General features: G+C 44.8%; 1 protein-coding gene across 2 annotated transcripts in view; it reads right to left on the bottom strand.

The window, feature by feature from the left end:
* Positions 1-14,039, bottom strand: part of LOC126198971 (juvenile hormone esterase-like) — a 214,940-nt gene that overhangs the window by 109,403 nt on the left and 91,498 nt on the right. Inside the window, exons 1-2 of one of the 2 annotated variants that reach the window (XM_049935629.1) lie at positions 10,175-10,275; positions 9,177-9,311 (exon numbers count right to left, since the gene is read on the bottom strand). The exons of the other annotated variant lie outside the window; for it this stretch is intronic. Coding sequence (XP_049791586.1) covers positions 9,177-9,311; positions 10,175-10,258 — 219 coding nt within the window. The 5' untranslated portion in view covers positions 10,259-10,275. Of the gene's footprint in view, positions 1-9,176; positions 9,312-10,174; positions 10,276-14,039 lie in introns of those variants that run through there. 2 annotated transcript variants of the gene reach the window in all.

Consider the following 14,039-nt stretch of genomic DNA (forward strand, 5'->3'; position numbering starts at 1 on the left):
AGCAGGCTATGTAACTGAATCCCCTCGTATGATCCATTGACCAGGGAAGATACGATTGAGATGCGTCCGGACGTTAGTGGCGAAGTGGGCTGGAACACCATCATGTATCAGTCACATCACGCCTCGAATCATCAATGGTACTTCTTGCAGAGGGGAGGCAAAGTCACCCGCAAGAAATACCAATAGTTACGGGCTGTTAGGCGCCGTGGAAGGAAAAACTGGTCCCTAAATACGGTCACCAATTATGTCGGCCCATACATTCCCGCTGCACTAATGCTGATGATTCGCTGCGACCATACCATGGGGAAATTTGGAAGTTTGTGGTAAGGTCATATGGGACCAAACTCCTGAGGTCATCGCTCCCTAAGCCTACACACTACTTAATCTAACTTAAACTAACTTACGCTATGGACAACACTTACATCCATGCCCGAGTAAGCTTTGAAAGGTAAACATACGTCAGAAAAAAAACACAATAAAATTACGTTAAAAAGAAATACTTCTCTAACTATGCTTCAAATTCCAATGAATATCTCTCACAAATTAAAGAAAATCCTGGTTTGCATATAACATTTAAGCGAAAGGAAATTTCGGTATCAACCACTGCCTTGTCATACCACAAATAATATTTCTGTATTGCTTGAAGCTAGTAAACTGAAAATTATTCTCGTATTACATAAGGAAGAAAAAAAAACACATCACAATGGAGAATCGTATTTCCAATGCCCCCCGCTGTTCCGTCATCCGCGTATGTCTTCTCATAAGTACAACGTATCCACCGATTCTTATCTTCCGTTCATGCTTTCTTCGCATCGATAATTTAACTTCTCCTACCCTGGACGTTCCAGCTATACGGGGGCTTTTGAAACGCACTCCATAGGAAGTTAGAGAAATACTGTCGGCATTTCGGATTGTTCACGATCTTTAGACGTCGTTCCAGTAGAAAAGTCCAGAAGTCCATTACATTCTTTGGGCCAGCTCTGAACAAATAGAGCACCGTCTGGCCTCGAAACCACGTTACTGCATTCGTTTTGGTGTATGGGTAGTAAGTCCCGTCCGGAAAGAATATAATCCCTCGTTCAATGTTGTTTTATCCCATTCGGAGAAAGAAAGCGATCATTCGTGTCGCCAAACGCCACACTTCTGCCGAGGGGCCGCATATGAGGCGGTGTTCATCGTTGACCAGTCTGGCACACAGGGCACAACGGTGAATCGTTCATATGAATCGCATGGAGTCTGGATCGGGTGACATTTTTACCATTTACTGTTAGGCACCAAGTTTCACGTGTCGCTGTGTCTAAGGAAACGTGGTGTATCGATCGCCTTACTGCTTGCCAATTGATATGTGGATGCTTCCTCTCAATAGGATGGCTGTGTCGTCCGGTCGTTAGTATCCGATATATGTCACGCACCGTTGCAGGTCTGGTTCCCTGCAGAGCTGTCTGAACGTAGCTGTACTCTATAAAAAAAGTGCGTATATGCTGGAGTGACTGGGAGATGTGCTGGACCGTCACTGGCGCCATTCGAGACACTGGTGCTAGTTCATCTATTACGATTCCTGTCCGACAAGTCTGACGTCTACTCCACAGTTTTAACATTGTGCTGATATATAGTGCCACCGCTCGATCACGAACATGCACAATACCAAGTCCATCCTACTAAGAGGGAGGTAAGGGCGTCGTATCTTACTTTAAACAGTAGACCTGCACTCACAAAGGAACCGAACACCGCCAGTAATCGTCGTGCTGTCGTCACCGGCATTGGGAGTACTTGAGCGAAATGCGGAATTTGTGACGCCAGGTAGGTGTAAACATACGTGACCCGCTGAATCACATCTAACGCCAGTGTGATGTTCCCTCTAACGCCCGTTCGGACACAGGCAACAGAGCATGCACAATGTCGGCACTACTACAGTGTATATCCACCTTTCGCAGCAATGCAGGCAGCTATTCTCCCATGGAGACGATCGTAGAGATGCTGGATGTAGTCCTGTGGAACGGCTTGCCATGCCATTTCCACCTGGCGCCTCAGTTGGACCAGCGTTCGTGCTGGACGTGCAGACCGCGTGAGACGACGCTTCATCCAGTCCCAAACATGCTCAATGGGGGACAGATCCGGAGATCTTGCTGGCCAGGGTAGTTGACTTACACCTTCTAGAGCACGTTGGGTGGCACGGGATACACGCGGACGTGCATTGTCCTGTTGGAACAGCAAGTTCCCTTGCCGGTCTAGGAATGGTAGAACGATGGGTTCGATGACGGTTTGGATGTACCGTGCACTATTCAGTGTCCCCTCGACGATCACCAGTGGTGTACGGCCAGTGTAGGAGATCGCTCCCCACACTATGATGCCGGGTGTTGGCCCTGTGTGCCTCGGTCGTATGCAGTCCTGATTGTGGCGCTCACCTGCACGGCGCCAAACACGCATACGACCATCATTGGCACCAAGGCAGAAGCGACTCTCATCGCTGAAGACGACACGTCTCCATTCGTCCCTCCATTCACGCCTGTCGCGACACCACTGGAGGCGGGCTGCACGATGTTGGGGCGTGAGCGGAAGACGGCCTAACGGTGTGCGGGACCGTAGCCCAGCTTCATGGAGACGGTTGCGAATGGTCCTCGCCGATACCCCAGGAGCAACAGTGTCCCTAATTTGCTGGGAAGTGGCGGTGCGGTCCCCTACGGCACTGCGTAGGATCCTACGGTCTTGGCGTGCATCCGTGCGTCGCTGCGGTCCGGTCCCAGGTCGACGGGCACGTGCACCTTCCGCCGACCACTGGCGACAACATCGATGTACTGTGGAGACCTCACGCCCCACGTGTTGAGCAATTCGGCGGTACGTCCACCCGGCCTCCCGCATGCCCACTATACGCCCTCGCTCAAAGTCCGTCAACTGCACATACGGTTCACGTCCACGCTGTCGCGGCATGCTACCAGTGTTAAAGACTGCGATGGAGCTCCGTATGCCACGGCAAACTGGCTGACACTGACGGCGGCGGTGCACAAATGCTGCGCAGCTAGCGCCATTCGACGGCCAACACCGCGGTTCCTGGTGTGTCCGCTGTGCCGTGCGTGTGATCATTGCTTGTACAGGCCTCTCGCAGTGTCCGGAGCAAGTATGGTGGGTCTGACACACCGGTGTCAATGTGTTCTTTTTTTCCATTTCCAGGAGTGTATGTCACGCACCGTTGCAGGTCTGGTTCCCTGCAGAGCTGTCTGAACGTAGCTGTACTCTATAAAAAACGTGCGTATATGCTGGAGTGACTGGGAGATGTGCTGGACCGTCACTGGCGCCATTCGAGTCACTGGTGCTAGTTCATCTATTACGATTCCTGTCCGACAAGTCTGACGTCTACTCCACAGTTTTAACATTGTGCTGATATATAGTGCCACCGCTCGATCACGAACATGCACAAGACCAAGTCGATCCTACTAAGAGGGAGGGTAAGGGCGTCGTATCTTACTTTAAACAGTAGACCTGCACTCACAAAGGAACCGAACACCGCCAGTAATCGTCGTGCTGTCGTCACCGGCTTTGGGAGTACTTGAGCGAAATGCGGAATTTGTGACGCCAGGTAGGTGTAAACATACGTGACCCGCTGGATCACATCTAACGCCAGTGTGATGTTCCCTCTAACGCCCGTTCGGACTGACTGTAGTAGTCTCTTATAGATGTACGCTGCTGTGCGACATATGTCGTTGGTAAAAACAGTACCTAGGCATTTCAAGGTATCCATGAGCCGTAAGGGTGCTACACTTTCTTCCGTTAGTCCAACACCAATATTCATCGCTACAGACTTGTCCATATTTATAAGGCTGCCAGTGGCAGTTCCACATTTGCGTACCCAATCTGAAGCCACACTCATATCGTTTTCATTCCGTGCTATCAGCACCAGGTCAGCCGCATTTGACTTGCACGTAAAAGTATATCTTCACAAAGTCAGTGCTGCCGAATGGATACCATCTGGTCCAGGTTACATTTTTTTTTTTTTTTTTTTTTGCTCTGAGATTGCAAGCGTAACCTCTTCTTGCGCAAAAGGGCAGGTAACTGTGGCAGTGTTGTATGGTGTGTATAGGTCTTCTCTTAGAGTTGAGTTGCATGATATTATGTATCTGTATAGATGACGTCGTCAGGGAACAGTTTGTACAGCAGAAACACCTCTGTATTCCCACATCCCCACGTCACCGTGCCGTCATCCTGCCTTAGCGTTTCCAGAGCTAGTAGGGTTTTTATCTTCTGTGTCAGTATATTGTATGGTCCCTCCCAAAGTATTTTGCTCTGTTTGTCTAGTTATAAATCGTTCCCAGTGTTGCTTTCGAGTGTTGTACAGGATCTGTCTGCATAAGTCTTGTGCATGCCTATATGCCTCAAGTCTTACGCGTTTGTCTCTACCTAGTATTGCTGTTTGGTATAATTTTGTTTCGCTCTGGCATCTTATCTGAGTCTTGTGAGTTCGTTGATCCATAATATTGGTGATAGTTTTGTGTTCCTTGCCGTCGATATTGATGTGGTTTATGCCTGTTGTATTACGTGCTTTAGTTTGTGTGCTCTGTAATCGATCTCTCCATTGATGTTTTCTAGACCGTGTTGTTCGATAGTTTCTGTTAATTTGTTCCAGTCTGCTTTGTGGAACAATAAGTGCAGTGGTGTGTGTTTTTGATACTTCTGTTCTGAGTGTGTGTTAGTATGAATTTTTATAATATTGTGTTCACTACTGTTTATATTGTCGCGTACGGTCTAATTTGTTACGTAAGCCATTGCTGCAGTATTTGGTAGCGCAAAGCCGATATTACTGCTCGTAGCATCGTAGTCTGTGTTCATTACATGTAATTGTGTTCCTTGTATTAGGTGAGCAGTTATTCGTCCCCTGTCATCAAAATGGTTGGCTCTGAGCATTATGGGACGTAACATCTGAGGTCATCAGTCCCCTAGAACTTAGAACTACTTAAAGCTAACTAACCTAAGGACATCACACACATCCATGCCCGAGGCAGGATGCGAACCTGCGACCGTAGCGGTCGCGCGGTTCCAGACTGTAGTGTCTAGAACCGCTCGGCCACTCCGGCAGGCTCCCCTGTCATCAAATGGTTCAAATGGCTCTGAGCACTATGGGACTCAACTGCTGAGGTCATTAGTCCCCTAGAACTTAGAACTAGTTAAACCTAACTAACCTAAGGACATCACAAACATCCATGCCCGAGGCAGGATTCGAACCTGCGACCGTAGCGGTCTTGCGGTTCCAGACTGCAGCGCCTTTAACCGCACGGCCACTTCGGCCGGCTTCCCCTGTCATCCGTTCAGTCTGAGTTCCCGAGGGGAGACCTTGAATTAATATTAGCACTTATCACTAATTGTTTGCCCTTGGGATACACTGCTTGATCTCTGATGTTATTTGCGTAACGTTGTATTTGATGGCTGTACATGGATGCAATCGCCCATGGAACGTTCCCATAGGTTATCTCCGTGGTAACTAAAAGTTGGCTGCGTAACTGTCTTATCTTTTTACGTTATAAATTCTATTTAAAATTACTATAGCAGTCTTACAATCATTGATGTCTGTTATTATGGTACAATGTGTTGGTAGACATATTAGTTGCCCTTTTCTATAACAAGGCTCTTGTAAGCACGTGATTTCTGACTGCAGATCTTGTGCTATTTTTGGCATTTTCGGGCTAACTGTAGTACTGTTTGTCTGCATTGCGTTGTAATACAGTGACCAAAAAAACCGCATCACCAAAAAATAATTAATGTAGAGTATTGAAAATTCGGGAACACATTTGTCTATGTAGCGTGTTTAAGTGATTAACATTTCAAGAACACAAGTTAATGTAAGTGCGAGAGAACCGGTGTAACCGTCAGAATGCTGAATGCAAACGTGCAAGCATTGTGTTGTACAAGTGTCGGATGTCAGTTTATGGGATGGAGCTCCATGTCTGTTGTACTTGGTTGGCCAATACAGGGGCGCTTAATGCTGGTTGTGGATGGCGGTAGTCGTCTGATGATGTGCTCGATTGGAGACAGATCTGGTGATCGAGCAGGGCAAGGCAACTTGTCGACACTCTGTAGAGGATGTTGAATTACAACAGCGATATGTCAGCGAGAGTTATCCAGTTGGGAAACACCACCTGGAATGCTGTTCATTAATGGCAGCACAACAGGTTGAATCGCCAGACTGACGTACAAATTTGAAGTCAGGGTGCGTGGGACAACCACGAGAGTATTCCTGCTGTCATACTAAATCACACCCCAAACCATAACTCCAGGTGTAGGTCCAGTGTGTCTAGCACAAAGACAGGTTGGTTGCAGGAGTTCAGCTGGTATCCTTCTAACCAATACACGGCCGTCACTGGCACCGAGGCAGAACCAGCTTTCATCAGGCTTCACCCTCCCCTCCAATGAGCTTTCGCTTGACACCACTGAAGTTGCACATCGCAGTGGTTCGGTGTCAGTGGAATTCACTGTAATCATTTGTTTGTCTGTACATCACATCTACCGATTTCCGTCCCATTCGAATGATTCTTTCGTGGTGCATCCTCTTTTTTGCCTTATAGTGTATATGATGATGACTGTGTTAAGAAGTACAAAACCGACTGAATGTGCAAAATGATGTGCTTCAAAGCAGAATAGTAATAACTATATGTCTATAGGAAACACTGCTTCAACTTCTTCCAAAATATATTATTCGTAATAAAAAAAAGACCATGGGAATCCTCAGACCTAAAAAGATTGCATAATTTCATGAAGCCAGCGAGAGCAAGATGTTCCATAAGGGGAAATAAATGGTTTATACTGCTTTGTCCAGTATCCTCGAAAGCCTGATTATTGTGCAACAGTCAGAAGATAACTGTCCCTCATTCAGCAGAAACGAACAAGTAACAAGTCTTTCACACTTGAAAAAACTGAAGACTACCAGAAATAACTGGAACTCACCAGGAAAAAGGCTTTTGAAAATAAGATGTTAATTTATTGAGCAAAAACATTATTTTCTAATAGTGTAGTCAGGTACTATATGCAGGTAGAAAAAAAGCAATTTAATAAATACGACGGAAGCGTAAAATTTGTTACTACTTAATAGGCCGCACTATGTATTTGTATAACGGTTGATTAAATCAAATGTAACAACGTACCTCACATTAAAGTTAGTTGTTACTCTGTCTGTAAAAAGTAACAACCTCAAATTACTGAAACACCAGGCAACTCAACGTAAAGAAAAACATTTTGTCTTTGTTATGAGGATTCTACGTAATAATTCTACGTAATAACGTGTGCTGTATTGATATAGCTTCAAAAGATTTCTTGTACAACTATTTGAAACCGAACGTTCGTCTTCAAAATCAATAACTCAAACTTAACAAGTATTATTTGGAAGTTATTTACAGCAGTTTTCTTACAGCAAGCCCATGTAAACAGGGATCTGACTCTTATGTGTACCGAGCGAGGTGACGCATACTGAACTTGCTTTCGGGAGGAAGTAGATCCGACCATCCAAATTTAGGCTTTCCGAGATTTCCCTAAATCACTCAAGGAAAATGCTGCCGCGAATGTACCTTTGAAAGGGCATAGCAGATTTCTTTCTCCATCCTTGGAACAATTCGAGCTTGTGCTCCATCTCTAATGACCTCGATATTGTCCGGAAACTAAACCCTCATCATCCTTCCTTTCTACTTTATGTGGTGAAAGCAGTTAACCTTCGCAAGCGCAACGGAAAACCAAGTCTTGAGTATCAGAAGGAAATTAATGATCGTGAGAATGGTTGTTTAGTCCCATGGAAACAGTAAGTGAAATATGGAGTGCATAATTTATGAAGATGCCCTATATGAAATCGCCCATGGCATGCAAATGTTTGTTCAGTTTGTATAATGTATAACAACTCTGAGCATTAATTAAGTATACAATCAATAACCTCTGAGTACAAAAAAACTTTTCCCTGAGAATTTGGTGAAAGTCGATCTCTGGCCATTGCTGGTTGTGTAGCTACATTTATCGGCAGTCATCTGTTTGGCTAATTATCTGAAAACGTTGAAGGTCTCATTATAGGTGCTATTACTAGGAGCATCGAGAATGTGCGAACTATTTGTGGCTAGTCGTACAGTTAAAACGGGACCGCGATCAAGGTATGTCCTGCTGACTGTAATCTTACATGAGCACGTGGTTGAGGGGAAAACAAAAGACGTTTTGACTATACAATTATTGTTTGTTTTTAACCATCTATATTAGAAGAAAAATTTCTGTTACAGAGTAAGCAGATATGGGGTGAAGGTCGTTGATCAACATCGAAGTCCAAACTAAGCATCAAAATTTAGGTCACATTACAGAACAAATTAATAATGGTGTGGGAAAAGTTTGACTTACTTGTTACCGAATGTGAGCGAGGTTTAGTGTTTACTATGAACATGGATGCCAATAGAAGGCTTGGATATCCATATCCACGTGGGCACATGGCTCAAAGTTCAACTGTGGCAGAAAGGAACACTCGCGAAAAAGCATTTGCTTGTACACTGCAACCAAAGAGTTTCCCGTGAGACATTTCACTTGTCCATCTACCTGATAGTCCAAGGAGCTCCGCAAAACAGTGCAAGAAACGAGACGGAATGCGGACAAGTTACATATTGCTGAAGCCCAGACTCTGTACAATTCATAGTTGTTCTCTTTCTAGAATAGGATCGTCGAAAGACAGTACAAGCCTCCGTCTATTTCACATGAGATTGAAAAAGGTAACAAAAAGGACGGTTTAAATAATTAGCTAAATAAAGTGATGGAGAGTGCCTGTAACGTGTATTTATATGCCTAAGAACTGCTGCGGTCCAAAATCGAAAGTAAGTGTAAAGCTATTTAAATGTTTACTGCAGCTGTTTACTATCAAAAACAGTCTTGGTCACAGTTTATTTATTACGGTGATCGGTTTCGACCACTACTGTGGTCATCTTCAGACCAATGAGTAAGAACCTCCTTCTGGCGGTAAATCACTTGAGTAGTGATTTACCACCAGAAGCAGGTTCTTACTCATTGGACCACAGTAGTGGTCGAAACTGGCCACTGTAATAAATAAATTGTGATCAAGACTGTTTTACATAGTAAGTATTTGTAACAACACATTGATCACTGTTCACTCCCACAATGTATTTAAAATTAATTAGCTCACTACAGCGTTTAGAACAGTCATGTGTGCTACTCACACGGAATCGGAGATCTCCCAGAGGCGGTGTGGCGTACGGTATTCCCAGGAACTTGTTGTAGAGAACGCCGTTCAATGATGTGGCCACCACGCCCCTCAGGGCTCCGTTGTCTATATTCACTATTACGTCGTCTCCCTGCAACAGATTCTCCATTAACCATTGCAACAAACGGAAAATACTACACCTACAATTTACTCTGTCTGTCTGTCTCTCTCTCTTACACACACATGCGCCTACATGAGCACTAACTTCAGCAATAACTGCAATAAGATGCGATTCTGGATCAGATCCCTTAGGGCAGACAGGTCTTCATTAAGTGTGTGACTACAGGCGACACGTGAAGAGGTTTGAGGTTTAATCCGACCTACTGTCGAACTGTCTAGTAAACGGTAACTATTCTCCAACAGAGTCAAATATTTAAGACATTAACTCATTTGTAAAGTAATCACATACTTGGGTTTACATGGGGGTTATCAGTAAACGACGTTACGAAACTGTATCAAACGCCTTCCGGAATCAAGGACTGTGGAAAAACGTTGTGGACAGTTGAACCATAATGACAATTCCTACTGTGGACAAGTCGTGAAATCGGAAAATTTTTACGTCCAAAATATAGACGAAACTGTCAATTAGTAATGCCTGATCTTAACAAAGAACGATTCGATAAAAGCTGCGGAATGTCGAGAAACAGGTTTATTATTATTCTGTGGACTTAGAAAGCAAGAGCAAAGTAATTATCTTAGCTACTGCTCTGTCTTGTATAGATTCAATATTTACCGGGAAGTTAAACTGTATTCTCGGAGTCTTTCGCGGAGGCATGTCTGAAAACCTGTCGGTTCTTAACCCGCGCCAATTCGAATAAAATTTTCGAGCTTTCATTGGCTGTCTCCGCCATCGAAACCTAGAGAATTTTATTCGAATTGTCTCGTCTCGAAAACCGAGAAGATTTTATTCATATTAAATTGCAGCTTTGCTTCCGGCGTCATTGATCAGCGTACCTCTTGAATGATGGGGTGACGAGGGACAGCCACAATCCGCGTGCCGAAGGCGGCAGCGATCAGCAGAAGTGCGATGGAATACATGTTTATCTCTCCCCGGGCACGGCTTTACTGGCAATATATGTACCCACAAATCACAGAGGAATTATCTGTTATCTGCTTTACGATAAAGTAAAGACAATCACTGACGTTCAAGTACCTTATATCCGGTTCCAAGAATACATTATCTCTGTTCTTGCAACATTACAGTCCGTGCCATATTTTTCAGCACTGGAGAACTCTCTATCTTAAGATATCGATAAAGTCATCGCCAGTATACCTGTATAATATCAAATTGTTGCAGAGTACAAAGGTATTTTGCTGAAACCTCCAACACCTGTAGCTGGTGCAAATGAGTAGGTACCAATCCATGTAGATGTCCTTCTATATGACATACATTATCTTCACAAATCGCTGAATCTATACATATTATAAAAATGGATGTACGTACACTATGTGATCAAAAGTATCCGGACACTCCCAAAAACATACGTTTTCATATTAAGTTGATTGTGCTGCCACCTATTGCCAGGTACTCCATGTCAGCGAACTCAGTAGTCATTAGACGTCGTGAGAGAGCAGAAGGGGCCGCTCCGTGGAACTCACGGACTTCGAACGTGGTCAGGTGATTGGGTGGCACTTGTGTCATACGTCTGCACGCAAGATTTCCACACTCCCAAACATACCCAGGTCCACTGTTTCCGATGTGACAGTGAAGTGGAAACGTGAAGGGACACGTACAGCACAAAAGCGTACAGGCCGACCTCGTCTGTTGACTGACAGATACTGCCGACAGTTGAAGAGGGTCGTAATGAGTAATAGGCAGACATCTATCCACATCATCACAAAGGAATTCCAAACTGCATCAGAATCCACTGCAAGAACTATGACAGAGGCTGGAGGTGAGAAAACTTGGATTTCATGGTCGAGCAGCTGTTCATTTTTAAGCCACACATCACGCCGGTAAATGCCAAACGACGCCTCGCTTCGTGTAAGGAGCGTAAACAGTGGACGACTGAACAGTGGAAAAACGATGTGTGGAGTGACGAATCACGGTACACAATGTGGCGATCCGATGGCAGGGTGTGGTATGGCAATGCCCGGTGAACGTCATCTGCCAGCGTGTGTAGTGCCAACAGCAAAATTCGGAGGCGGTGGTGTTATGGGGTGGCCGTGTTTTTCATGGAGGGGGCTCACACTCCTTGTTGTTCTGCGTGGCACTATCACAGCACAGGCCTGCATTGACGTTTTAAGCACCTTCTTGCTTCCCACTGTTGAAGAGCAATTCGGGGATGGCGATTACATCTTTCAACACGATCGAGCACCTGTTCACAATGCACGGCCTGTGGCAGAGTGGTTACACGACAATAATATCCCTGTAATGGGCTGGCCTGCACAGAGTCCTGACCTAAACCCTATATAAACCCTCTGGATGTTTCGGAACGCCGACTTCGTGCCAGACCTCACGGACCGACATCGATACCTCTCCTCAGTGCAGCATTCCGTGAAGAATGGGCTGCCATTCCACAAGAAACCTTCCAGCACCACATTGAACGTATGCTGCGAGAGTGGAAGCTGTCATCAAGGCTAAGGGTGGGTAAACACCCATATTGAATTCCAGCATTACCGATGAAGGGCGCCGCGAACTTGTAAGTCATTTTGAGCCAGGTGTTCCGATACTTTTGATCACATAGTGTATATATTTATGTTCCACATTTCATCCAAAACTACCGGGCCGATTCAACGAAACTTGGTACACGTAAAACTTACTGTCTGGAAACGCAGTGTAGTCCATGAACTGCGAGTATCCAGATTCCATTCATCCAGTATAAGAAACTGAGGGCACTTACTGCAGTAAATTTTGTATTGTGGGCATCCACAGCTGTAGAATTATACCATGATGAAACAGACTGCTTCATAAATAAAGATTTATCGTACAGTTGAAGCAATTATGGACTTAAAACAAGCTTTACATATAATTTCACGTTTTTAACAATTTCTTCTCACTGACTGCCCCCACAAAATAGAAAGGAAAAAAGTTTAGGGCTTATTACATTTTCACTGCTCACATAGTAAAACTGCCGCATGAAACATGGCGCTTTAATTCATTACTTATTTACTACCAACTGTACTGGCGACACAATTTGCAGACAGTATTCAGATGTACCACGGAATGTACTAGCAAAATTATACCATTGCACAAAACATAGATCAGGAGATACTACGTCAAAAAAACTAAGATGAGTGAAAACTTACTGCGCTTTGGATGACGTTTACATTTATTAAACAATGGAGATACCAGATAGGAATATCAACAATGTAGGAAAAACATTGCTACTTACCGTAAAGAACTTGAAGTGTCTTCTTTACAGTAAGTAGTATCCTGTCTTTTCCCACATTGTTTAAATTTATTACTGATTTGCTACTAACTCTATTCGCAGGAAGAATCCACATGTGACACGAATGTACCAACAAAATTATATAATTGTATGGAACTTAGTTCAGGAGATATGACGTCAAATACAGAGATGTATGAAAACCTACCGCATCATGGATGACATTTTAATCTATTACCTCATTACGACTCACTCTATTAACAACACATTTCACGGACATTAGTCACATATACCATTCGTTGTACCTGCAAAATTATATCATTGTCAGCACATAGTTCATTGTGGTGGTGGTGGTTAGTGTTTAACGTCCCGTCGACAACGAGGTCATTAGAGACAGAGCGCAAGCTCGGGTTAGGGAAGGATTGGGAAGGAAATCGGCCGTGCCCTTTCAAAGGAAACATCCCGGAATTTGCCTTAAACGATTTAGGGAAATCACGGAAAACCTAAATCAGGATGGCCGGAGACGGGATTGAACTGTCGTCCTCCCGAATGCGAGTCCACACATAGTTCAGGTGATACGGCGTTATACACACTGAGCAGCATAAAAGTAAAACTATAGGGCGAATTCCCTAGAGATACAGATGAAATGTGTGTACAAATATGTCTTAAATATGTTAAATACCTGTGTAATATATTTGACATGTGCGTACACAGGCAACGCCAAGCTAAACCCCTGGAAAGATCTGAAGCAAATTTGGTACACAAATTATTTACGACCTGAAAAGAAATACTGTGGGAGTAAGAGCCACCAGCCTCCAAGTGGGGTAGTGGTGATAATCTGGAGAGAGAAAGGGGGCGAGGAGGAAATGGTCAGAGAGGAAAATGAGGAGATGGGCAGAGAGAAGGAGAGGGGGAGTTGGACAGAGGTGGAGGAGGAAATGGACAGAGAAAGAGATGTACAGAGAGAGGGGAAATAGAGATACTCAGAGAAAAAAAGAGGAGGAAGTACACAGAGGGAGAGGGCAATGAAAAGAGAGAGGGGGGAGGTTGGCAGCGAGAGGGGGGAAGGAAGAAATGGACAGAGAGAGGGAAAAGAGGAATTGGACAGAGAGAGGGGGGAGTAGGATATGGACTTAGCGAGTGGGGAGGAGATGCACAGAGGGGGAACGAGCAGATGGACAAATGGGGAGGAGTAGATGGACAGAGAGCGGCAGGAGAAAGTGAACAGAATGGGGTGTAGGAGGAGATAGGAGAAGGAAGAGATGGACAGAGAGAGGTTGGTTCAAATGGCTCTGAGCACTATGGGACTTAACATCTGAGGTCATCAGTCCCCTAGAAGTTAGAACTACTTAAACCTAACTAACCTAAGGACATCACACAAATCCATGCCCGAGGCCGGATTCGAACCTGCGACCATAGCGGTTGCACTGTTCCAGACTGAAGCGCCTAGAACCGCTCGGCCACTCCGGCCGGCGGACAAGAGAAGGAGA

This window comes from Schistocerca nitens, chromosome 8, assembly GCF_023898315.1.
Source record: "Schistocerca nitens isolate TAMUIC-IGC-003100 chromosome 8, iqSchNite1.1, whole genome shotgun sequence".
Taxonomy (NCBI): domain Eukaryota; kingdom Metazoa; phylum Arthropoda; class Insecta; order Orthoptera; family Acrididae; genus Schistocerca; species Schistocerca nitens.